Raw genomic sequence first — 27,273 nt, 5'->3', positions numbered from 1 at the left:
TTATTAATAAAAGGGGATTTAATATTTACATTATTATTGTTTACAACACTAACTTCATCATAGGGTACCAATTGAGGGCGTTGTAGGGGTGCTTAATACCTTCCTTACACGTAATCGACCCCTGAACCCAATTTTGGTTATCAAGGCCATTATTGGATTTTTAAAAACCTTTTCTTTTTCTAATGTTTTGAGTAAAACATTGGTGGCGACTCCATGAACTCATTTTTTAAAATCATTAATTAAGGATTAGTCTGGTGTCCGGACATTCCTTAATTGATGAGATCTTTAAAAGGATATCTAAACCATTAGTTGTGAGATCGAAAATTTTTGGGTTGAGACATTACTAAAATTGCATAGTTGTTTTATTGAGAATGTTGTGCTGGAGTCCATGCATTGCATGGATAATTTCTTTGGGAGGTGGTGTGAATCTATGCAATAGGGTCTCTATAATCTTTTACCTAGACTTTGGCAGAGTTATGCTAGGGAGTCCCTAGCAAGTCTCTATGATCATCATGTAGGAGTAAATCAAGTATATGAGGCCCAACATGAGGGAGATAAAGATTAGTGCTTTAGTTTGATGTTTTGGTGTCTTGCTTTGATAGTGTGATATTGGGGGTTAAAAGATCTTATACTATTTTGTTTAGTTATGGATGGAGTTTAGAATTTTTTTTTAATCTTATTTGGAGGTTTTATAAAAGACCAGTTTGAGCGTTGATTATAAACTCTTGTTTTTTTTTATTTCCTTATTTACTTTGAGGAAGTTTTGTCTTTTATATGTGAACCCTTTTTATAGGAAGTATTAATGAAGTCACTTTTTTGTCATCTAAAAATTAAAAAATGTTTTCTTAATAAAAGTTTTATGATATCGCCTTAAGGATAAAAAGGTGTCATTAAGAAAAATGATTAAGGAAATAAAGGAAAAATAAAAAGAAAGAAAGTAAAAAAGACAAATAAAAAATCAATCAAAATCTTAAGAGTTTGAGTGGTCCGGCCTAATGAGTCTATTATGTATAATTTCTAGTGAAACTCTTACAAAATTCATATTACAAAATATTTCATTAAATATATATATATATATATATATATATATATATATATATATATATATATATATCATTAGATATATTTTAGGTGAAATTTTTTGAATTGAATATATTTTCATAAAAAAAAAATCTTAGTTGAGTACCATATGATATTTTATATTAAAAAAATTAAAAATTAATTATAATAAAATTTAAGACTATTTATTTATTATTTCTTTTAGTTTTAATTATAATAAAATTTATACATTAAAAATATATAATTATTTATTATAAATCATTCTTACCGTACAGTGTACACATTCATGTTAAAACTTGTTGCACTTGCACTTGCACTTGCTCCTTCTATTCTGTCGATCCTGAATTCTCAATCCATTGGCAAGAAAAGAGAAAAGAGAGATTGAAATGAAGGTTGCGCCCATCACAGTGTTCACGTTCCGAGACACGGAGGCCATCTCACAAGCTCTTCACCCTAACCCTTCCTCCCCCCTCACCCGCAGGTAACTTTATCTTCCCCATCTTCTCCTTCACTTTTTCTTCACTCATCGTTCACTCCTCTTTTGTTGCAGAGAAGAATCCTTCGAGTTCTCCTTGGAGCGCTATGGAATGAAGCATCTCAATGCGTCAGGGAACGTTTCTCACTTCGTTGATGATCGCGGCGCTTATAAGGTTAACCCCCTCAACCACCCTTTTTACGTTTTCCTCATATATTGCTACCCCAGAGTAAATAGTTCATACAAGCACAAAAATAGGGTACCCATTTGGATGTTTTAATGAAATGATAATGAATCGTGTTAAAGATCCTTGCTTTTAAGCCTTTAACTAGTGATAGAGTCAAAATAATGTATATAAGTAGGAAATAATCTTTGATCAACGAGTTAGTTTTTGGAGTTGAGTTAGGTCTATCCCCAAATTACGAATAGTGGTTACATGATGCACATTTCATATGGGTTCCCTGTTGAGTGGCCTAAGCTTTAATTGTGGAATCTTGGTCAGTGTTAGGGTTAAAGAAAACCCCCTTTTGTGTAATCACATCTTTGAATGAAACTTTCATTTGAATGAATTCTGGTGAGTAGTGTGAAAAGGTAGTTGAAACCTTGGGAGGGTGTCTTCAGTTATTCGGGCTATTAAAAATTTGAGTCTCTCGCGGCTGAAGAGTTAAGATGGAGACGAAAGAGAAGGCCTCTCTGTAGGTTTTATTTGAAATGCACTGTCAGAAATTGTATTTGTCTACCTTGTGTAAGGGGCTCCACACACCATTTGATTTTTCTTCAAATGTTGGATATGAAATTTGGGTATAGATAGAGGTGGTTGGCTGCTGAATGGTCACAAAATAGTTCTAAGGTGGCTGGACTATACTGTTCTTATACAACCTTTTGATAAGATTGATGAATAGATTCAATGCTTATAAAGAGGAGATTGAGTGAATGAAATCAATTTTTTCTCTTCACCTATGGCTAGTTTTACTCTCAAGATAGAATTTACCACTTATGACTGATTCATTCATCAGGTTTAAATCTTGTGGCTTAATTTGATACTCTTTCACTTGAGGACATGATTTTAGATCTTTGTTACGTTTACACTTCAACTTAGACAACTATACACTCTAGTATTTTCTTTTAATTGGATAAATTTCTCAACTGGGATTGGCTTTCTGAAAATATTTATGAGCTGCCACTTGATTTTGTAAAACTATTACTCAATTTCACCATTTATTATTTGCCCTCAAATGAAATGACATAAATTTCAATATTTCTTTTGTGGCTACACGGCATCATTATTTGACAAGAGTGGAAGCAATGGGCTAATACATACCCCATCCTTGCTCTCTTTCTCCTATTTATGAAAAATAATTAAACTAGCATTTCATTTCATTAAAAAAATAAGATCTCCAAAAGCAAATAAATGTGGACATATTATCATATAGACCTGTTGCTAGGTTCTTGTACTTATTAGAATGTATGATTATTTGATTGTTACTATTATTTATCATTATGATGTCAATGATTTGCTACTTTTTCTGCTAATTTTGTGTCACATTAAATGTCTTTGAGAAAATAGGCATGCAACTGTGAGCATGTGAATGGCCAAATCTTACATATTAAGATTGAAGATAATTTCTTATCCATACACTTTTAGTCTTCCTTTCAGATACACATCTGACCCTGTTAAACTCTTATTATCTTTAGAATTAGCATTACAGTTCTCTCTAGAATTAATATTGCCTGTTGGAAAGGAGTAATGATAAACATGCATTCCACTCTTTTACAACTTCCACTGCATTTTTTTCTCTATCTCCCTCTACCTTTTCTATCATATGGCATATCATATTTATCACTTTATTTTTCTACTATTTCATTTTTTTCTCTATCTCTCTCCTCTCTCTACCCTAATCCACCCCAAAATGGGGTGGTTTCATTGCCAAGAGTGGTGAATTATTCTTCCAGAGACATATGTATAACTGCTTACTATTACTTATTGACATGTATACTTATTCGTTTGTTAATTTCTAGTTATCAATTAATATTGGTGCCAATGATTTGTAACTTGCAGTACCACTTTTCTAATAATTTTGTCTTCGGAGTTGCTACTCTGAGCAATTAGGTTTAGATCATATTAATGGTTAAACTTTGTTCAAGAAATAAACTGAGAGAGAGAATAACATTTGATCTCATTACTGAATGTAGTAAGAAATACAAAAAAGGTGCATTTCTCTTTACAAGAACCTTATTTATAGTAGAGGAGTGAGTCCAAGAGAGTTTGTTAAAACTGACATGCAGTCAGTTATATCAAAAACTAACAGAAGCAAAAACGAAAATACAAAAGCAAACGGAGAAATAGTACTCTCTTACATTAGCTAACAGAAAAACAAGAGAATAAACCTTTTTGAGATGGATAAACATGCTTGTTGTAGAAGGGTTAGTCCAAGCTCCACAATGTGTCAGTGTTTTCTCTCAATAACACCATTTTTGATTATGTGTATGAGGATGCATCACCCTGTGAAGAATACCACAAACTTTTAGATAATTAGTGAGAGGTCTAAATTCTTGGCGCCCATTTTGTTTGAATTTCTTTGAGTGGATGACCAAATTGCAGCTCTGCCATGCTCTTGAATTGTTTAAAGACATCAAATGTGTTAGCCTTTGACTTTAAAAGATAAAGCCAAGTAATTGTGAATAAGCGTCAAGAGCATATTGATGTGTAGAAGTAGATAAATGTGATGGTAAGTGATGCGACTTCCCTGCATAACATGATGAACAAAAATCAAAGGTACTTTTATTTGGTATGGGTATATTACATCGAGATAAAACTAGTTGTAAGGCATGTAAATTTGGATGTCCTAATTTACTATGCCAAGTAAGAAAAGAAACATCTTTCTTAGAGGCATATATATTTGAAAAGGAAACATTACAAGTAGTGGGAACAATATTACAATTTAAACTGAGAGAGTATCATTTGATCTTATTACTGAATGTAGTAGATAATACAAAAAGGTGCACTCCTCTGTACAAGAACCCTATTTATAGTAGAGGAGTGAGTCCAAGAGAGTTTGTTATAACTGATATGCAGTCAGTTATATCAAAAAGCTAACAGAATCAAAAACGAAAATACAAAAGCAAACAGAGAATAGTATTATCTTACTTTAACTAACAGAAAAACAAAAGAATATTTTTTTTGAGAAATAGTTTTCTCTTACAAACTTAAACCTACAAATTATTATTTGTTATCCTTGTGCTTTAATCTTCCTTTTAGAGATACATACATCTGATTCTGTTAAACTCTTCATTTCCAGGTGTCAATTGTGGCTATGGAGCATTATGAGCCACCAGTACTAGTTTGTGCTCTTAATGAGGTCCTTGATAAAATTACGGCAGATAAATCATCCTTGCCCCCTACACTTTTGGTGCCATTTTTGGTGGAATCATCCAAGGTTAAAAGGCAAAGTAAAGCCCTAAGATCAGATGAAAGCAAATCTTTAATATTTCGTATACAGATTGGTCAAAATACAGAGATAGCACAGGCCTTACTCAACAAAACCCAGGAGCTACCATCTTCGTTACAGATTCAACATGAAACTTTTGCATGTTTTCTTCACTTGGTTAATGTAATGCAGATACCGACCTTTTTTCTAATTGGACAAGCTAGTCAATATTTGGACAATAAATCCACCAAACAGCATGAGGTATTCATTTGCCCATATCTTAGTTGATTTCTATAAAAAATTATCTATTATTTTGAAAATTGCTGGCCTTGTGGATACTGTACCATGTGGCAACCTTCCTACTATTTTCATTTTGCAAGAACGAAAGAATGTTTTTTTCAAGGACGAAAAAGTTTTGGCATCCTTTTTATTACATACAATAAATGGGTCCATCTTCAACAGCTAATTTATGATGGTTTGTGCTAGATAATCCACATGATCGGTGAGATTTTGGCTAGCTCTACTAGATTGCATTTTTCACATGACAAAGTGGTATGGAATCCAGAAAAGACAAAAGGGGAAAGCAAGGAGCCATGGCGTGCATTATATGGTTGAATCATGGGTCGTTTACATACTAACATGAAACCAGTGTTTTCATGAATCTGATTCTCAGAACCATTGGGTTTTTTGTATTAACTGTTTCCTTGAAAATCTTTACAAGTTTTCCCTTCGTATTTTCTGAAATGTGTGTGTCAATAGGATGAATGTTACCATAGCATGTAGCTGCTTGCTCTCTGTGTACATGTGGGTTTATTTTCATTCAGCTGTCCAAAAGGACAAGGTTAGCTGAATAGGTTTAACTGTCTATGCTGTGGATCACATTAGATACTCACTGTGTTACTTTGATACCGTTACAGCTTTTAAAGGGAGTTAAAGTTGAGAAACGAGTTTTTAAATTTTGTTTCTGTAGCAGAAACACTTTTATGAAGATGAGAATTTCTGGTGTCTGTATTTTGGTAATGTCAGGTCTTCAAAATGATAATTATCTACGGCTTTTAAGCAACAATTGGTCAGCTTTCGATAGATGGCTTTCTTTTAATTAGAAGGGCTTATGGGTATCATTAAATTGTTATATCGTTAAAAATAGTTTATTTTCGTGATAATTACTTTAAGTCTTATTCAGGGTGTCATTGTAATTGTTTGTCTGTGTAAACTTTTAGAATTTGGATAAAAATTTAGACATTTTAGTGCAGTTGTGATCCAAAAGAATTAATTATGATGTATTGACCGTGTAAAGGTTATTGATACTGTAATCTAATCATACATTGCCATTTTTGTTTTTGATAAGCTAATCATACATTGCCATTTAATTACCTGAAAAATCATATTAATGATTTTTAATTAGTTATTTATGAAACAAATGATTTGAGGATTTAATTAAAATTCATTGTGAAAGACATTTTATGCTGTCAAGAAATCTTTTGATGTTAATATATCATTGAAAACTATGTTTTGTGATCATTATTTTTAAAGTCATCTAATGTGTTATTTATTTGTTTGACAGTTTAACGTTTTTAGGATTTGAGTATATATATTTTTTAGATTTTATGATAAAAAATTATTTAAAGTGAAAAAATATCGTTAACTAAATGGAGGTGTACTAACATTAAGTTATTTGACTATTCCTCAAATCTTCACTGGGTAGGGATTATTACGAGAAACAAAAAGTATTATTCGAGACTAAGGGTAGTTTATAAACACTCTTCCTCCTTAACTCACCGAGGGTAGTTTATGCGGTGATCCTAACGATGATAGCAGACTTACGGTAGGAATAGTTTTCAATTGAATTGGACGATTAATTATGCATAAAGGGTAATTTTGATGAAATTTTCATATGCAAAGTTAATTACATAAATTATTATAACATTAAAAGGTTGTTTGGTGATTAGGATAAATAAGATATGAGACGAGAATAAGATAAAACAAGAGTAGAGTATGATAAAAATAGGATAAATATTAATCTTATTTTGGTATACATCATGATAAAAATAAGATAACATCACTACAATATTTTATTTTATTTAATATATACCAATAGGATATTATATAAATTATATTCATATAACAATTTTTTTTCATTAAAATTACATATTTTTTTAAAAAAATTAATTTAATTATTTAAAAATTTTATATTAAAAATATATTTTAACTATATTATATAACATTTTTATAATAATTAAAAAATTGTATAATATTTTTGAAATTATAATTATTATTCATATATTTTTTAAAAAAGTATTTAAGTAATAATTTTTATTTTAATATTTTAGTTAATAATATACTTTAAATTTATATGACAAAATTATTATAATTATGTGAGATGAAATGTTGAATGTAAATTTTATAATATATATTATATAAATTAATATATATATATATATATACATTTTAATATATAATATAATATTATATATTTCTATATAAATTATTATATAATATATTTTATAAATCAATATTTATTATTATATATGTTATATTTATTATATATTGTTTACTATTTTGTATATAATAGAATAAAATATTACATAATATATATAGATAGAAAAAAGACGAGAGTTTATCTTATTTTGTTTTTTCCTAACCGAATTATCCCTAAGTATAAAAAATACATAGATAGAATAGAACTATTGTATCCTATTAGTGTAATAAACAATTGAATTATAAAAAAAAATAGAATAATTATCATATGCCGACTATCAAATGGGTCCTAAATATATTTATTTTATTCCTTTAAAATGAAAATAAATTAAATTCAGACCGAAATATACTCTTTTCCTTTTTTCTTATTTATTTATATGATAACTTAACTATTAATAACTTGTCCTCTAAGAAACACTCACTCCCACCCCCCACCCCAAATCTTATCTTTGCAGTGTTTTAATTTTGCTACATAAAGCCTCTCTTAGCTACTTTCAATTCTCTTCTCAAGAAACTCAAGACACCACATGATGCAAATGAAAAACCATTGCATTCCCTTCTCTTTTTCTTCCTTCTCACAACGATCTCTCCCACCACTCTCACCCATCGCAGTGGTATGTAAAAGAAAAAGAAGACAAATCACACACAGCATCACATCACTCAACTATATCAAGTTCATCTCCTATAAGCAGCACCACCATGGATAGCACCTATGTAGATAAGCTGTCTAGCTGAAAGGATAATCAGAAAAGCCTCAATTGTTTTCTGTGAATATTCAACATTCCAAATTGTAAAAGGGACTTCATGGCACATGAGAAAATGACAGTAAATAAAATGTTCATATCTTACTAGGCAAGCATTTCTGATGTTGAGCTGAATCTCTTTGCAGGCAAAGTTGCACAAGTTATATGTTAGTCATATCAGTAACTTTGATACAGCAAAAGTTGTTTCTATCAATGCAAACGAAGCAATTTTTTGTTTTTGATGGTTGCTATGAATTAAAAAATGTCACATCTAGACTTTAAACGTGTCTCTATTAATTTAAATTTTGTTTAATAAAAATTTACTATACACGTCATGACTCTGTGGTCTGCACTAATAGTACAATTCTTCATGATATAAATCAATTAGTCATAGATTCATAATATTGTTACTAAAAGACAAGGATTTGTTAGATAATATTTGTATCAATAGAAAGAAGGCCATGTACTGATGTCATCTAATTACAATATGTATAGTAAGTTTGTTAATTATTATAATAATTATCTTGAATCATATTAATAATGATTTTTCAATTGTATAAAAAATTTTACATTAAAAATGTATGAGCATTAAACTTTTATATTAATGGAAATGAGCTGGATGATAATTAAAATCATGTCAATACACATAAACGCTACCATGAAAACTCGGATACAGTTAATAAATATAGATAGTGACGTCAATGAGTTTCTTAGCCTAAAGAAACAAAAGATTATCACTATTTTGTGACATTCAATAATTTGAGACGATGATGCAACTACATAAACATCTGATCATGGAAAAATTATCAGCCACTGGGTTTATCCCACCGACACATAAACCAACCACAATATATGATATATTTCAAGATGAAGGAAAAAATTATTTTATATGGAGAAAAGTACAGAAGGTGAAAGGAAAAAAGGAAGAAGAATCCAATGGTATAACTCCTTATCCCTCTGCAAGCTAGGAGAAAAACAAAAACTGTATAGAAATCATCAACAGAAACACACACGGCCATAGAGTAATCTGTCCCATAAATCTCTAGCGTTATATTTTAGCATAGTACACTAAAACCTAGCAAACACAGCATACTTGTGCAACTGCAAAACACTACACACCTTGTTGAGACAAACAACTATATATCATTTTAATAAAGGAATTTAGAATAAAATGGCTGCCATTATTTTAAACAAAATATTCTTCAAGTTGAATCTACATTGGAGACCAAGAAACAGTGCTTTAAATATATTCAAATCGCTATGCATTTGGAAATGGAATTGGCATCTGAAAATGTCAACTACATGGATTCCAATATTATCAAGAAAGAGTAACTTGTCAATAGGATTTCATTTTCAAACCTAAAACAAAAACAAGGTCAGAAATGATATCTTGAAAAGAGGTCCAAGAAATCCAGCATCAATGACTTCGGAAATATAACTACAGATAATTGTTAGATCAATAATGCTTAGTGCATGTTTGAATTCGTGTCACTAATCCACGTTTTGACGAATTTGAAACAGAAGCAAGAAATGATAGTTTCTTGTTTTCACATTTTTTTTGCGAGTCGAGTCGAGTAAACGTGAATCCAAACACATGCTTAAGTTAACTCGATTGTTGAATTCTTCAAAAGTATACCAAATTGCAGACATGTTAAGTTCCAAATAATAAATCATCAAAGGTAAAATCTTAAAGCCTAGAGAAGATCCTAATGGCATACCTTTTGGATATATTGCATGCTTACTGCAACATATCCCAAACTTCAGGCTAGACAAAAGTACCTAACATTTGGACTAACTGTAATGACCCGCCATAGTCACCACACTCTATGGAATCACTTACACTAGCAACTGAAGCTAAGTTACTAGAATGTGCAAGATTAATAAAAGAGAATATACCATACATATAAGTATCATGAGTATATAAGAAAAATCAAACCAATATAAACCTGATATATATATATATATATATATATATATATAGTCATCCCAAAATAATCCTACATCCTAGTGCCGATCAAGCACACCTATACAAGGTACATCAGTAGTACCGCCATAAAACAAAATCACAATCCCTGTCCGCATTAGCTCCTCAAGCCTAGCCCTGATCTGCTCTCATACAATGTATGATCATCGCAATCCAACCACCATGGAAACAGAAAGGGTAAGCTAGAGTTTAAAAATATATCTACATATAGAAATAAGTCTATCATATACAACAACACACCAAATATCTTGTATGAAACTAATCACATCACAACCAAGCATGTATCTCACCCAATCATGTCCCAAAAGACATCAGATGCACATGAACACATCTCAACATACATCATATGCAAACACATTGACTAATGCGTCGTCACGCATTCACCTACGGAGATCTCCTAAAAACATGAGTAGTCTAAGTGATTTCTACCCTACCGAACCAACCCAATCGTTTTCACGCCCAAAGCGCCAGCTTGATCATAACAAAATGGGATACCAATCCCTCCTCTGGTTTCTCGGGTTTCATCACTTACACTAGGAAAGTCCGATTCCATTGTCAGGAGTAGTACAATTAGGTATAGGCTTACCACGACTTTGGTATGCATTAGTAAGTCACATATGGAATTCGTCCACTGATTATCTTCAAGGAACCACGCAACCTTTCCAGGTACTTGGTTAAGGGTTGTAGCCCTCAACGTCCTACCTTACTCAACCACTAACTAAGGATTTGGAGGAGACTCAACACACCTACTCAAGGAGGGTTTTCTAAACAGTGGCCTACCCGAGCACCACTCCAAGATACCCTATGTGGGATCTTCAGTTTTCAAAATAATTTTCTCTCCTCAAATCCAAAGTTAGCCATCATTCTATAATGCTACACAACATTCTTAGCACCCAAACCTTACCATACATCTACTATATACATTACATCCGGTCAATGCATATAGAGATCAACCATATCGATCATGTAAAACATACCAATGCTTAACATCTCAACCAAGAACAGCATACCAATGCTTCACAATTCATACAATAATAGCATATCAATCATATAAAGCATATCAATGCTCACCATCATCATCCTATAACACACAACAGGCAATAGACACAAGCATTCTATTCATGTTCACCAATTTTACCCATCTTACAACATGTATCACATGCAATTTATCAAAATCACATATTTTTACACTGACAACCTTCACCTAAAACAACCCATAGTAAGTTAAACTAATTAAATCATTCTCATACTTATCTCATATGAAATATAAGAAGATTTCCTACAACTATCATGAAGAAACCCAATCCTAATTCCATCATCTACCTTGTTAAAAATTGTAAAAATCGTAACCGTTCTCCTAAATATTGACAACTTGACCATTTCTCACTAAAAAGGTCATAACTGAAGCTCTAGACCTCCTTTTTGGGTGATTCTAGCGCCATTTGAAAGCTAACATACAAGGCTACAACTTTTATGAAGGTATCAAGACCAAATTAGGTCATCTACACTCACCGATGTAGCGCTAAATTCAGCACTTTAGCTTTGGATTTCTGCCAGCTAAGTTTCCTTTCCACAGCTTTGGCTGTGAATCCACGACCATGGCTGCAAGTTTCTGCCACTCCAATTCCCCCCCCCCCCCAAAGCCATGGCTAAAAAACCACAGCCATGGTTGCAAGTCTTTGCCATCACGTTTTTCCCTCCCACGGCTATGGCTGTGAATCCACGGCTATGGCTATGGGTTGTACAAGTTCATTTTTTCCTCCACGGCTACAGCTGTGGGTTTCTACAAGTTCATTTTCCTCCACGGCTATAGATGTGAATCCACGGCTATGGTTGTGGATCTTAGAATTTCTAAAACTCCATGGATTTCACCTTTGTTTTCACTCAAATCCTCCATGAACTTGTAATCCAAGGAGACCCAATCCATGCTACAACTCAAATGCAACACTACCAACCACATGCAACCCAAAAACATCAAGAATCACATGCATGCATCAAGAACAACCACAAGGTGCTAGCTTTCAACATGCAACCAACCTTAAATCCACCCCCAAAACTCAAATTTTCCAAGAATTTAGTTAGTATTATGTTTCAATTCAAACAACAACTCAAGATTCTAGCTTCCCTTACCTTAATCCCAAGCTCTAGGAGGAAGAATAAGAGAAAAACGGAGGAGAAGAATGGAGAAGGAGATTCCGTGCGACTCTAGTGCTCAAAGTCCTTAACTTTCCTTATTGCTCAATACCTTGGTGAATCAAAATGACAGGATGAGTTTAGCAACAAAGAAACATCAAGAGTGAAATGGTTTTCCAGCCCAACGAGTGAAGGTAAGTGCATGAAGGAAGAAAAGAAGAAAATGGGAAAAGAAAGAAATAGTAGAAGGATTTGGGTCTCACAACCTCCCCAACAACAAGAATTTTCGTCCCCGAAAATAGACTTACTTAGAAATAGGAATGGATATTACTTTCTACACTGCTCCTCAAACTCCCAAGTAGCTTCACCAGTAACTGTATCCCATAAAACCTTCACTAAGCCAATAGACTTGCCTCTCAACTCTTTCAACTTGTGATCAATCACAATTACAGGTTTCTTCTCGTATGTTAGGTTCTCTCTAACTTGAACTTCATCCATTTCAACAACATGACTTGGGTCATGAACATACTTCCTCAACTAGGAGACATGAAACACATCGTGTAGATTGGAAAGGAAAGGTGGCAAAGCCAACTGATACGCCACAGGACCTACACGACGAAGGATTTTGTAAAGGCCAATAAGCTTAGGGGTTAGTTTCTTGGCCCTTACAACCCTTCCCACTCCAGTAGTGGGTGTTACCTTCAGAAATACATGTTCTCCCTCCTCAAATTCAAGAGGCCTCCTCCTCTTGTCTACATAAGACTTTTGCCTACTCTAGGCAGTCCTCATCCTTTCTTGAATCTGTTTCACCTTCTCAGTAATCTGTAGAATCAACTCTGGCCCTACCACCACTAACTCACCCTCTTGGTACCAACAAAATGGAGTCCTACACCTCTTGCCATATAGAGCCTCAAAAGGCGCTATACCGATACTTGCATGATAACTATTGTTGTAGGTAAACTCCACTAGAGGCAACACTTCTTCCCAACTACCTAGATGATCTAGAATGCAAGATCTCAACAAGTCTTCCAAAGATTGAATTATCCACTCTGATTGTCCATCCGTCTGTGGGTGATAGGCGAAAATCAACCTCAACCGTGTTCCTAGAGCTTGATGTAAATTCTCCCAAAATCTAGAAGTGAACCTCGGATCCCTATCAAAGTTAATACTAGAAGGCACACCATGCAACCGTACTATCTCCCTAATATACATCTATGTAAGCCTCTCCAAGGACCACTTCTTGTTGATGGAAAGAAAGTGTGCACACTTTGTCAATCTATCAACAATCACCCAGATAGCATTGCTGTTCTGAGTTGACCTAGGCAACCCAACAACGAAATCCATCGTGACACTATCCCACTTTCACTCGGGAATTTCCATCATCTACAATAAACCACTAGGCTTCTGGTGCTCAACCTTTGCCTTCTGACAAGTCAGACAGGCCGCCACATACTCTGCAATGTCTCTCTTCATACCAGACCACCAGATAATCTTCTTGAGATCATGGTACATCTTAGCCATACCAGGATGTATGCTAAACTTACTCTTGTGGCCTTCTTCCAACACAACCTTCCTCAACTCAGAATCTTGAGGTAGACAAATTCTTCCTTTAAACCTCAAAATTCCATCTCCACCCAACTCAAAACCAACTTCTTTTTTATGCCTAATAACCCAAAAGTCTTCACCAACTCAGGATCTTGCAACTGTTTCAACCCAACTTGCTTCAAGAACTCACTAGTTATGGTGGTCATCCCACAACTAATGTGATCTTCAGCCAATTCCACACACAGATTCATATCTATAAATTTCTCTACCAACTCTAATTCCTTCACCATTATGGCAGACATGTGGATGGTTTTCCTACTAAGGGCACTATATTGGCCTTCCTTAGGTGATACATCAACTGAAAAGCATAATCCTTCATAAATTCTATCCACCGTCTCTGTCTCATGTTCAACTCTTTCTGATCAAACAAATATTTCAAACTCTTGTGGTCACTGAAGACGTTGAATTTAGCACCATACAAATAGTGCCTCCATATCTTCAAGGCAAAAACAACAGTTGCAAACTCTAAGTCATGAGTAGGGTAATTCCTCTCATGATTCTTCAATTACCTTGAAGCATATGCAACTACCCTCCTATTCTACACCAACACACACCCTAATCCCTGGTGAGAAGCATCACAATACACTTCAAATAACTCACTAGAATCAGGTAACACTAACACAAGAGAAGTAGTCAACCTCCTATTCAACTCTTCAAAACTTTGTTCACATGCATCCATCCAAATGAAAGGCTGATCCTTTCTAGTCAACTGGGTCAAGGGCATTACTATCTTGGAGAATCCCTCAATGAATCTCCTATAGTAACCCGTTAAACCCACAAAGCTTCTAATATCTATAATAGTCCATGGGCGTTCCCATTGTAATATCGACTCCATTTTAGCCGAATCAACTACAATTCCTTATGCTGAAATAACATGCCCCAAGAACTTCACTTCCTTCAACCAAAATTCACATTTGACAACTTCGCATACAACTGTTTCTCCTTCAAATTTCCAACACCAATCTCAAGTGTTCTCCATGTTCCTCCAGATTTTTGGAATAAATAAGGATGTCATCAATAAATACCACCACAAATATATCAAAAAATGGTCAGAAGATTCTGTTCATGTAATCCATGAACACTACTAGGACATTGGTCACCCCAAATGGCATCACAACATATTCATAGTGACCATACCTAGTCCTGAATGCAATCTTAGGTATATCACTCTCCCTCACCCTAATCTGGTGATAACTTGACCTTAAATCGATCTTAGAGAACACCGATGCTCCTTTAAGTTGATCCATTAAGTCATGTATCCTAGGAAGAGGATATTTGTTCTTAATGGTCAGCTTGTTCAACTGTCTATAATCTACACACAATCGACTCCCTCCATCTTTCTTCTTTACTAACAACACAAGAGTACCCCACGGAGACACACTTGGCCTCACCATCTGCTTCTCTAGCAACTCCTCTACTTGTCTTTTCAACTCAACTAACTCAGTTGGAGCCATCCTATAGGGAGTTACTAACACTTAGGGATGGCAACGGGGCGGGTCGGGTACGGGTTTCATGATACCCATCCCCGTCCCCGCGAGTTAAACCCATCCCCGTCCCCGTCCCCATACACGTCGGGTATATATTTTCATCCCCATCCCCATCCCCATTGGGTATCGGGTATACCTATACCCGTACCCGTACCCGTCAATTTTTTTATTTTTTATTTTTTGTAAAAAAAATGATATTTTTAAATTATTTTTTTATTATATTATAATTATAATTAGGTTATTTCTTTATCTCATATTATAATAAATAATCACACATAAAAAAATATTAAATTTTTTTAATATAATTAAATTGAAAGTGAGTATTAAATTAAAAATGAGAACGGGGACGGGTACAGGTACGGGGCAGGTAAGTACATACCCGTACCCGTACCCAATTTAATAAATCGGGTTTTACCCGTACTCGTACCCGGTCAAACCGGGTATTCTCCGTCAAAGTCGGGACGGGTTTGGGTATATTACCCGCGGGTACGGGTATATTTGCCATCCCTACTAACACTGGCCCTACTCTTGGAACCAAATCAATGCTAAACTTAATCTCCCTAGTAGGAGGTAATCTAGGCACCTCATCTGCAAAACACCTCTAGGAAATCCTTCACAACTTCAATCCCATTGATCACTTTTTCAGTTTCTACACTCATAGTAGCAAATAGGGCAAAACACTCTGCTCCATCCCTTAACAAGTTTTCAGCTTGATTAGTTGACACCAACACCTCATCCTCCACTTGAAGAAATACCAACTTCTTATTGGCACAATCTATAAGGATATGATTGGCAGAAAACCAATCCATCCTTAAGATTATGTCAATATCCACCATGGGTAAACAAATCAAGTTCACCCTGAACTTCCTACCAGACACCTCAATGAGGCATCTCACACGCATCTCTGACGTCACCACAGAAATAGTAACCAGAGTGGAAACACGCAAATCAACATGCAAAGTAAATATAGATAACCCCAACTTCCCGACACAATCAATAGATATAAATGAATGCGTAGCTCCGGAATCAAATAGAAATACAACATCCTGACCAATAGCTTTGCCCTTCCTTTTCACCTAAATCTGATGAAGTGGAAGCCTCTGCACCAGTTATGGAAAAAACCCTCCCTGCAGCTATAGGCCTAGCTGGCCTAGGAGCATTCCCTGCCTGAACAGGCCTCACCTAACAATCTTTGGAAATGTGGCCTGACTTGCCACACCTATAACACACATTTCCCGGATGAGAACAATCATGAACAAGGTGAGCTACGTCGCACCTAAAGCATCTCAATGCCTGAGTACCTCCTTGAGGAGTAGTAGACTGAGGTCCCCTAGTTACAACACCTCTCTGATGCTGAGCGGTTCTATCATAGGGCCTCCTCTACTAACCTCCCCTCTTGAATCCTGATGATCCCTCTTGATTCCTGATAGCCTTGCCTCCACCATCACCTTCCAATCTCTCAATTTTCTTCGCCTTCTCAACCAGGGCCAGAAACCCTACTATAGACATAGGTATAATAACTCTCTTCAACTCATGCCTTAACCCCTCTACAAACTTTCTACATCTCCAAGCCTCAGATATGGCTTGAGAGTAGAAACGAGCCAGATGCTCAAACTTCATTGCATACTCAGAAATAGTCATATTCCCTTGGTATAGTCGCATAAATTCCATCTCCTTAGCATATCTAATGCTATCCGGAAAGTACTTCTCCAAAAATACTCTCCTGAAGCATTCCCAGTCAACTACTACACCTCTACTTTCCAACATCTGCCTGGTGCCTCTCCACCAATACTCAACCTCTCTTACTAGCATGTACACTACATAAGCAAATTTTCGCTCATCAGTAGACCCAAGAACCCCAAAGATCTTCTACATTCCACTCAACCAATGGTCAGCCACATCTGGATCTGAATCCCCTTTGAATTGGGGAGGGTGACACTTTTTAAACTCTACCAAGTCCCTCCCTTCTTGTGACATAACAGGTCTAGCTGCCTCAGTTGCAGCTCTACTTGCCTCCATCTGAGCAAAGTGAGCACTTTGTTGTTGCATTGCCATTGCCATCATCTCCATGGCCCTAGCAATCTGATCATACTATGGTCTAACCATTCTACAAGAAATCAAAAACCATTTAGAAATATTATACCATCACCATACACAACTACTACCCCACATATCACAGAGATCACACAACAGAAACCTAATGAGATCACCCCCACAAGGTGCCCAACAAACTCGATTGGATCTAATACCATAAAAGTGAAAATGACCCTTCATAGTCAACACACTCTATGCAATCACTTACACTAGCAACTGAAGCTAAGTTACTAGAATGTGAAAGATTAATAAAAGAGAATATACCATACATATAAGTATCATGAGTATATAAGAAGAAATCAAACCAATATAAACCTGATATATATATATATATATAGTCATCCCAAAATAATCCTACATCCTAGTGCCTGTCAAGCACACCTATACAAGGTATATCAGTAGTACCGCTATAAAAAAAATCACAATCCTTGTCCGCATTAGCTCCTAAAGCCTAGCCCTGATCTACTCCCATACAATGTATGATCATTGCAGTCCAACCACCATGGAAACAGAAAGGGTAAGCTAGAGTTTAAAAATATATCTACATATAGAAATAAGTCTATCATATACAACAACACACCAGATATCCTGTATAAAACTAATCACATCACAACCAAGCATGTATCTCACTCAATCATGTCCCAAAAGACATTAGATGCACATGAAAACATCTCAACATACATCATATGCAAACACATTGACTAATATGTTGTCACAAATTCACCTACGGAGATCTTCTAACAACATGAGTAGTCTAAGTGATTTCTACCCTACCGAACCAACCCAATCATTTTCACGCCCAAAGAACCGGCTCGATCACAACAAAATGGGATACCAATCCTTCCTCTGGTTTCTCGGGTCTCATCACTTACACTACGAAAGTTTGGTTCCACCGTCAGGAGTAGTACAGTTAGGTATAGGCTTACCACGACTTTGGCATGCATTACCAAGTCACATATGGAATTCGCCCATTAATTATCTTCAAGGAACTACTCAACCTTTCCAAGTACTTGGTTAAGGGTTGTAGCCCTCGACCACGTACCTTACTCAACCACACAAGATTCTTAGCACCCACACCTTACCATACATCTACTATATACATTACATCCAATCAATGCATATAGAGATCAACCACATCGATCATGTACAAAATACCAATGCTTAACATCTCAACCAAGAACAACATACCAATGCTTCACAATTCATACAATAATAGCATATCAATCATATAAAACATATCAATTCTCACCATCATCATCCTGTAACACACAACATGCAATAGACACAAAAATTCTATTCATGTTCACCAAGTATACCCATCATACAACATGTATCACATGCTATTTATCAAAATCACATATTTCTACACTGACAACCATCACCTAAAACAACTCATAGGAAGTTCTACTACTCCAATCATTCTCATCCTTATATCATATGAAAGATAAGAAGATTTCCAACTCTCATGTAGACACCCAGTCCTAATTCCATCATCTACCTTGTTAAAAATTGTAAAAACCGTAACCATTCTCCTAAATGCTGACAACTTGACCTTTGCTCACTAAAAAGGTCATAACTGAAGCTCTAGACCTTCTTTTTGGGTGATTCCAAAGCCATTGGAAAGCTAACATCCAAGTCTACAACTTTCATAAAGGCTTTAAGACCAAAGTCTATCATCAACACTCACCGCGGCAGCGCTCAATTCAGCATTTTAGCTCTGGATTTCTGCCAGCTCAGTTTCCTTTCCACGGCCATGGCTGTGAATCCACGACTATGGCTACAAGTTTTTGCCACTCCACTTTTTGCCCCCCAGAGCCATGGTTGAAAGTCTCTTCCATCACGTTTTTCCCTCCCACGGCTATGGCTGTGAGTTGTACAAGTTCATTTTTTCCTCTACGGCTATAGCTGTGAATCCACGGCTATAGTTGTTGGTTTCTATAAGTTCATTTTTCCTCCACGGCTATAGCTGTGAATCTACGGCTATGGCTGTGGGTCTCAAAATTTCTAAAACTCCATGGATTTCACCTTTGTTTTCACTCAAATCTTCCATGAACCTGCAATCCAAGGAGACCCAATCCATGCTACAACTCAAATGCAACACTGCGAACCACATGCAACCCAAAAACATCAAGAATCACAACATGCATGCATCAAGAACAACCACAAGGTGTCAGCTTTCAACATGCAACCAACCTTAAATCCTCCACCAAAACTCAAAATTTCCAAGAATTCAGTTAGTATTATGTTTCAATTCAAACAACAACTCAATATTCTAGCTTCCCTTACCTTAATCCCAAGCTCTACAAAGAAGAAGAAGAAGAGAAGAACGGATGAGAAAAATGGAGAAGGAGAATTCGTGCGACTCTGGTGCTTAAAGTCCTCAACTTCCCCTATTGCTCAATACCTTGGTGAATCAAAGTGAGAGGATGAGTTTAGCAACAAAGAAACATCTAGAGTGAAATGGCTTTCGAGCCTAACGAGTGAAGGTAACCACCTGATGGAAGAAAAGAAGAAAATGGGAAAATAAAGAAAGAGTAGAAGGATTTGGGTCTCACACTAAGCAACATTCCTATGTCAAAAACATACTAGTATTTATGGTTTTTATGACTTCCCTTTTAATTAGATTGTTGTGCAACATTCTTGAATCTGAATATGTTTGCAGATCCAGCTTAATTTTTCCACCATCAAATGTATAATAATTGCGAGCATCCCTTAAACATGGTGATGAAAAATCTGTCCTTAAAACAGAAAACGAGTTTGGTAGGTTTCCCTCAACACCAAGTTTCACGTTATCTTCTTCCATTCAGTTCTCTGAATAACATACCTTTTCCTCCATTGAAACACCTTTTCTATGATGATTATCAGAAATATGTCACAAATGATTTTCATTTTCACCAGAGATAACATCAAAATTCAAATCCATAGAACCTGCTTGATCTACTTTATCTTCATTTTCTGTGACCAACTTATTATCATTATTATTGTCATTATGATTATATATCCGATATTTGTAAATTTTTGCTCAACATGTGGTTTATCTATGTAAAATTGTTGAAAACATATTTAAAAAAAGAGAAGAGTAGATATATTTTACGAAGGATGTAATAGTTGTTATTAATTTGCTCTTTAAATAGAGCTAGAGTCAAAAATACAAAACAAAATATCCCTTATTTTTAGGCATGAAAAAAATAGTTTCTGAACTGATGAAAATAGAATCAAAACTCCTAAAAAATGGATTCTAAGCAACAAAAAATTTTAATCTTAAATTGGCTAAAACATCCACGTAGGTAGCTATTGTAGGCACACTTTCAACAAATCTCCTCCTTGCCTCAATACTTGCAAACACATAGTTTATTTCTTAAAGCTTCAAATCTGGATTTTGGAAGAGCTTTTGTTAAGAAATTTGCACCTTGATCTTCAATTCTGCAGTAAATTAGTTTGACTTCACCTTCTCTTTGTGTTTCCCTTAAGAAAAACAACTTGATCTTGAAATGCTTAGTCCTACCTTGAAAAACGGGATTATTTGAAATGAAAATAGCTGCTTGATTATCAATAAGAATCTGTGTAGGCTCCTTTTGTTCCATATGTAAATCAGCAAGCATACGCCTTAGCCAAATAGCTTGATTCACAACTATAGTGGCTGCCACATATTCTGCCGCAGTTGTGCTTTGAGCCACTATGTCTTATTTTTTGAACTCTAAGAAAACATACATGAACCAAAACTGAAATAGTAACTTGTTGTACTTTTCATGTCATCAATTGAACCACCCCAATCACTATCAGAATAACCATGAAGCTGAAAATTCTAAGAGTGAGTGTACTTGACACCATAGTCTACAGTCCCCTTAACATATCTCACAATCTGTTTGGCAGCTTGAAGATGCACTTCACTAGCACAATGCATAAATCTTGAAAGCATACTTACTACAAACATGATGTCGGGCCTAGTTGTAGTAAGATACATAAGACAACCAATTAAGCTTCTGAACTGATGCTCCTCTACCTTATCAGCCCCGTCATCTTTGCTAAATTGTTCCTTTTGGTTCATTGGAGTAATAGTGCTTTTGGAATCCTCCATGCGAAGTTTTTTTAGTATTTCCCTTGCATACATTTTTTGGCATATGAAGACTCCACCATGATCTTGCTTTACCTCCATACCCAAAAAGAAAGACATTAGGCCAAGGTCTGTCATTTCAAACACTCACAACATTTCAGCTTTAAACTCCATTATTAACTTTTCTTCATTCCTTATTACAAGTAGGTCATCAACATAGACAGAAACTATAATTAAGTTAGTATCCATCAGTTTCACATACAATGTAGCTTCACTTGGACTTTTAATAAACCCAAGGTTTTGAAGATAATCATCAATTCTGTTGTACCAGTCCTTAGGGGCTTGTTTAAGACCATACAAGGCCATTTTTAGTTTGTAGACCTTCTCCTCCTAACCCTTGACTTGAAATCCCTCTGGTTGCTCCATAAATATTTCCTCCTGTAAATAACCATTTAGGAAGGAAGACTTCACATCTAAATGGTAAACTTTCCATCCTTTTGCGCAGTCAAAGCAAGCAGCATTCTGATTGTATCGAGGCGTGTAACCAGAGCAACCGTTTCTAAAAAATCCACTCCGAACACTTGAGCATATCCCTTCACGACCAACCTAGCCTTGTATTTATTTATAGAACCATCTGTGTTTAGCTTAGTTCTATAAACCCATTTGACTCCTATAGGTTGCTTGTGTTGAGGTCTATCCGCTAGCTCCCAAGTGTCATTCTTTTCGATCATCTTTATCTCTTCCCTCATTGCTTCTATCTACTTATCATCCATTTCAACTTCTTTAAAATCATAAGGTTCTAGGACAGCTACATTACTCTTTTCATAAATTTCATATATGAGTTTTGTACCTCTAACTGGAAAGTCGTCTATATCATCATCAATGAATTGTGGAATTTTTGGTAGTTGCTTCTCTAATGACTCCTCCCACCTCCATTATTTTTCTTCCATGGACTTGACGTCTCTACTTACAAGAATTTTTCTGTTGGATCGAGTGCTTACCACTAGGCCAAAAGCTATAGCTTATAGTCAGGGCGCAACTCTTTTTACTTAAGAGCGCAGCAGCCCAAGCGCCATGATTCGACAGTGACTTGGCCCACCTAGCCTCCGCCACGAGACAATTGATGCAACCTGCAACAATCTCCCCCTCAACAATTGCCCCGCTGGGTATCGAACTCATGACCTTGGCTCTGATACCAATTGTTGGATCGAACGCTTACCACTAGGCCAAAAGCTATAGCTTATAGTCAGGACGCAACTCTTTTTACTTAAGAGCGCAGCAGCCCAAGCGCCATGATTCGACAGTGACTTGGCCCACCTAGCCTCCGCCACGAGACAATTGATGCAACCCGCAACATTTTCCATTTTGTGGTTGGAAAATTCTATAAGCTTTGGAAGTATTGTTGTATGCAATAAAAACTCCTAGTTCTGCCTTCTTGTCCAACTTGTCTCTTTTAAGCTGTGGTATAAAAGAAAAACAAAGACAACCATAGATTTTGAGATTCAAAAAATCTGGTTTGTAACCAAACCAGCCTTCAAATGGGGTTTTTTCTGTTCAACACTCTGGATGGTAGCCTATTAAGCAAAAATACTATAGTGCTTGCAGCCTCTGCCCATAGCTTCTTTGGAAACTCCTTTTCATGCAGCATACACCTTGTCATCTCCATGATACTTCTATTTTTTTCTCTCACTTACACCATTCTGTTGTGGGGTGTATGGTACAGTGAGTTGGTGCTCTATGCCAGCTTCTTCACAAAATTTGTCAAAGGTGTCATTTGCATATTCCTTCCCATTATCTGATCTTATTGTACGTAACTTGCAACCAATTTGATTCTCCACCAATGCTTTAAATTTCCAAAATATTATAGCTACCTCAATCTTGGATTTAAAGAAATAAATCCAAAAAAATCTAGAATAATCATCAATAAATGTAATATATCTATTACCATTCAAAGATGTTGTTCTCAGAGGTCCTCCAACATCTGTATGTACTAACTACATTTTTTGTGTTGCTTTCCACTCTGTTTTGGGAAATGGTAATCTAACTTGCTTGCCATATTGACAAGCTACACAATCAGCCAGTTTGTCTTCAAGCAATGACATACCTTTCACCAAGTCATGTTTTTGCATGTATAGAAGTCCCGCAAGGTGGAAATGTCTGATCCTTTTCTGCCATAATTTAATGTTGTTGCAGGTGCTTGAAAAAGCTATTTTCTCCTCATCCATTAGATTTAGAGCATAGCTTTTGGCCTTCATTTTCACCTTAAACACATCTCTGCCTTCTACATCCTTAATCAAGCACCATTTATCTTCAAATATAACTTTGAAGCCCTTTTCAACTAGTTATGCCACACTAAGAAAATTCTAGTCAATGTCAGGCACATATAAGTCATTGGAGATATATTTCAAAGCTGTTAAACTTTCTATAGTAACAGTTCCTTTTCCTTTGACTGAGATGAAATCACCATTACCAATTTTTACTTTGGAAACAATGGTTTTTTCAAGCTCTTTAAAAAGCATTTGGTCGTTTGTCATATGGTTTGTACAGCCAATGTATATTAACCATCAATCACTGGAAATGTTGTTTGTAGCAAAACATGTTGCAACAAAGAGTTGCTCAACTTCTTGTTGCTCCATTGACCCCTTTGCCTCCTCTGGTGACTTGCAAATCCGCTCTACATGCCCCAGCTTGCCATATTTTCTACACTTGATGTCAGGCCTCCACCAACATTTTTTTAGAGTGGTTTGTTTTTTTGCAATGTGGACAAGGCGGAAAAGTATCATTTTGTTGCTTGTTAGAGCTTTTTGGTTTCTTGTTCTTCCATATGTTGTTCTTCTTATCTTTTCCTCCTTTTGAATTTTGTGCTTTTATATGAAAAGCACCTTGTACTACCTCCTCATGTCTCATCATTCTCCTCTGTTCCTGTGCCTGTAAAGCATTTACCAATTCTCCAAGGGTGATATTTGACAATTCTTTTAACTCCTCTAATGATGATATTTTGGATTCATACTTTTCAAGTACAGTAACAAGTATTTTTTGCACTATCGTTTCATCAGAAAAATCCTTACCGAGGAGATGTACCTTGTTTGCAATGCTCAACAATTTGCCAGCATAACTTTTAATAGTTTCTGCCTCCTTCATGCTCTGCATCTCGAATTCTCTAGCCAAGTTAAGTGCCTTCATACCTTTGGTTTGCTCACTACCCTGATACTCTGATTTGAGGTAGTTCCAAATGTCCATCGCAGAATTCAAATTCATAATTCTCGTAAATATGATTTTTGAAACCGAAAAGAAAAGACAAGCTTTGGCCTTGGCCTTTCTTGTCTTCCTCTCTTTGTGATTCTTCAACTGAGCCACTTTAGGATTTTCAGGCAGTGGATGAACTGCATAGTCTTCTTCTGTCGGTTGCCAAAGATCTAGTGCTTCAAGATGGGTAGTCATCCTTGCAACCCATAGGTCGTACTCCTCACCATCAAAAACTGTTGGTGGTATTATGTGTGATGTGTCTACTTCCATTATGGTTTCTCTCAACTCACAGATCCTTTAAGATGAAAGCTCTTGATACCAATTTGTTGAAATCAGATTTAAAAAAAGAGAATAGCAGTTATATCTTATGAAGGATTTTATAGCTATTATTCATTTGCTCTTTAAATAAAGCTAGAGTCAAAAATACAAAAGAAAATATCCCTTATTTTTAGGCATGAAAAAAATAGTTTCTGAACTGATGAAAACAGAATCAAAACTCCTAAAAAATGGATTCTAAGCAATATAAAATTTAAAATCTTAAATTGGCTAAAACATCCACGTATGCAGCTATTGCAGGCACACTTTCAACAAAAAATCTTTGGCATTTGCATAAACCATTCCAAAGTTTTTATTTGGCCAAACCTCTGTGTCAAGTGATTCTCCTTCTAATGCTCCAACCAATATATTTAGGCTAGTTCTAGAATATCAAAGCAAAACAAATTAACATGCCTAAGACAAGAATATATGTCGGGAGAGCACTCATAACCCACAGCAGATAGGTGCAAGTCATAGAAGAAAGAGAAGCATTCTCTTTCCTTGTGCAAATCAAAGTCACTATTCATCTTCAGCAACTTGCAATGAGTTGGAAGACAGTCTAGTTGTTCTTCTTCCATTTTTATCCTTTCCCGTCACAAATAAGGGTAACCAGAAAAATAAGTAGTGCATAAAATACTTGCATGGTAGCATAAACTGTATAATAAATGAGTTCCACAACTTTATGGAGCTTTCAGAATTTGTATGTATGAGCATAGTGGAGAGGGTGTGAACTTTATCACTGCATTCTGACCATGCATTAACCAATCAATAGGAGCCACATTCACTGCCTCAGCACAGTGAAAGACACAATTGAAGCCAGAATGATATGCCCTTAGAAAAGTAATAACGAATTCCCCAAAATGTTGAACTGTGCAATACACATGCACTCCCTCACATTTAAGAATTGAAGGAGAAAACTGGGTAACCTGCTCAAAGGCAAAAGTCAAAACCATTAGAATTATATTACTTTTCAAAACTTACAAACTATGTAGTGTGTGCACAAATGATAAAAACTGAACAAATGCACTGGGAAATCTAGAGATGAAAAAATGTTAATTTTTAGTAGAAATACAACTGACAAACTTCATCCCACTATATGTAAGGAGGGAAAGGCTTTAAACAGATCGATAAGAGTGACCATCACTGCAGCAAGAACTGAGCTAAAAGTTTTTCTTACAGAACAAATCATGAAGGATATATGTCATGAGGAACTTTCAAGTCATCAAGATGATGCCAATTCTTAGTCACCACTTTTCCCAAAGACACTAGCAGTGTGGTTTGCTAGAATCTATAATGAACTTCAGTTCTAAGGTATAGTAACTAATAACTTCTATCATCATTAAGATATTTCTTCTCTATAGAAAGAATAAAGTAGCACTAAAGCAACTAATAACCGAAAATTCTAGTCAACAACTGAAAGCAATAAGAAAATTAAAGTACAGGTGATACAATTATGCCAATTCATTGAGTAGATTTGGTTGTTCCTGAAATAATCACGCAAGTGCTTCCTCATTACATTTTTCAAAGTTGGAGCATGGCTTCCAGGTACTCCATACCATCCTTTTGGGTCACCCTAGTGCAATAGTTTAGTGAATAGTGGTGATGGTCCTTAATATGTTGTTTTGAGAAGAAGAAAATGGTGACAAATTGTTATCTTTCTAGGAAACAGTTAGAAATTGAAACGAAAGAAATTCAAAATTCAAGATCAAGATGTATATATTATTCGTTTTATAGTTCAACATGTCAAATATATCAACATAAGTGGAATCCAAAATATTGCAAGTGCAAACATACTGAGGATTCTATTAAATAAAACTATTTAATGATGAAGCAGTATGTAGCGGCTCACTCCATTCTCTATTACTTATGTCATGTCATGACAAAAAGATATTTTTATTCAATCTCATGTTTTAAAGTTAAATTTAGACATGGAAAAAAAATCATTACTTACCCAGCAAATCATGAAAAACACATGTCAACATGCAGCCATGTTATTAGAACTCCTAATAAATTGATCCAAGTCACTTTTAGTCAAGGATCGTTGAAGTTGCTGAAATTTCTAATATCAACAGTATTTTGTGATTTAAACTTTTATCTAAATTTTTATGTTGTAGTTGGTGTGTTTTGTCAATCTTCTCTAGTGCAAGACCCATACCTTTTGGAGTACGTGTT

General features: G+C 35.4%; 3 protein-coding genes across 3 annotated transcripts; 1 reads left to right on the top strand and 2 right to left on the bottom strand.

Moving 5' to 3' along the window:
- The first annotated feature begins 1,363 nt into the window (after positions 1–1,363).
- LOC109801822 (period circadian protein) lies at positions 1,364–5,982 on the top strand. The gene is made up of 4 exons (XM_020362950.3): positions 1,364–1,540; positions 1,610–1,709; positions 4,834–5,223; positions 5,449–5,982. Exons 1-4 carry the CDS (start codon positions 1,446–1,448, stop codon positions 5,575–5,577), a joined length of 714 nt encoding a protein of 237 aa, XP_020218539.1. The 5' UTR covers positions 1,364–1,445; the 3' UTR covers positions 5,578–5,982.
- A 9,994-nt stretch (positions 5,983–15,976) lies between these two features.
- Positions 15,977–17,462, bottom strand: LOC109802622 (uncharacterized). Its single transcript, XM_083068952.1, has 4 exons — positions 17,346–17,462; positions 16,781–17,261; positions 16,580–16,611; positions 15,977–16,468 (listed from the first exon to the last, which is right to left on the bottom strand). Exons 1-4 carry the CDS (start codon positions 17,460–17,462, stop codon positions 15,977–15,979), a joined length of 1,122 nt encoding a protein of 373 aa, XP_082925078.1.
- Positions 17,463–24,252: 6,790 nt separating this feature from the next.
- Positions 24,253–25,056, bottom strand: LOC145954532 (uncharacterized). Its single transcript, XM_083068950.1, has one exon. It carries the CDS (start codon positions 25,054–25,056, stop codon positions 24,253–24,255), a length of 804 nt encoding a protein of 267 aa, XP_082925076.1.
- Between the last annotated feature and the right edge of the window lie 2,217 nt (positions 25,057–27,273).

Source organism: Cajanus cajan, chromosome 1 (assembly GCF_000230855.2).
Source record: "Cajanus cajan strain Asha chromosome 1, NIPB_CcT2T_4, whole genome shotgun sequence".
In the NCBI taxonomy this organism is placed as follows: domain Eukaryota; kingdom Viridiplantae; phylum Streptophyta; class Magnoliopsida; order Fabales; family Fabaceae; genus Cajanus; species Cajanus cajan.
This window is presented reverse-complemented; position numbering and strand designations above follow the sequence as displayed.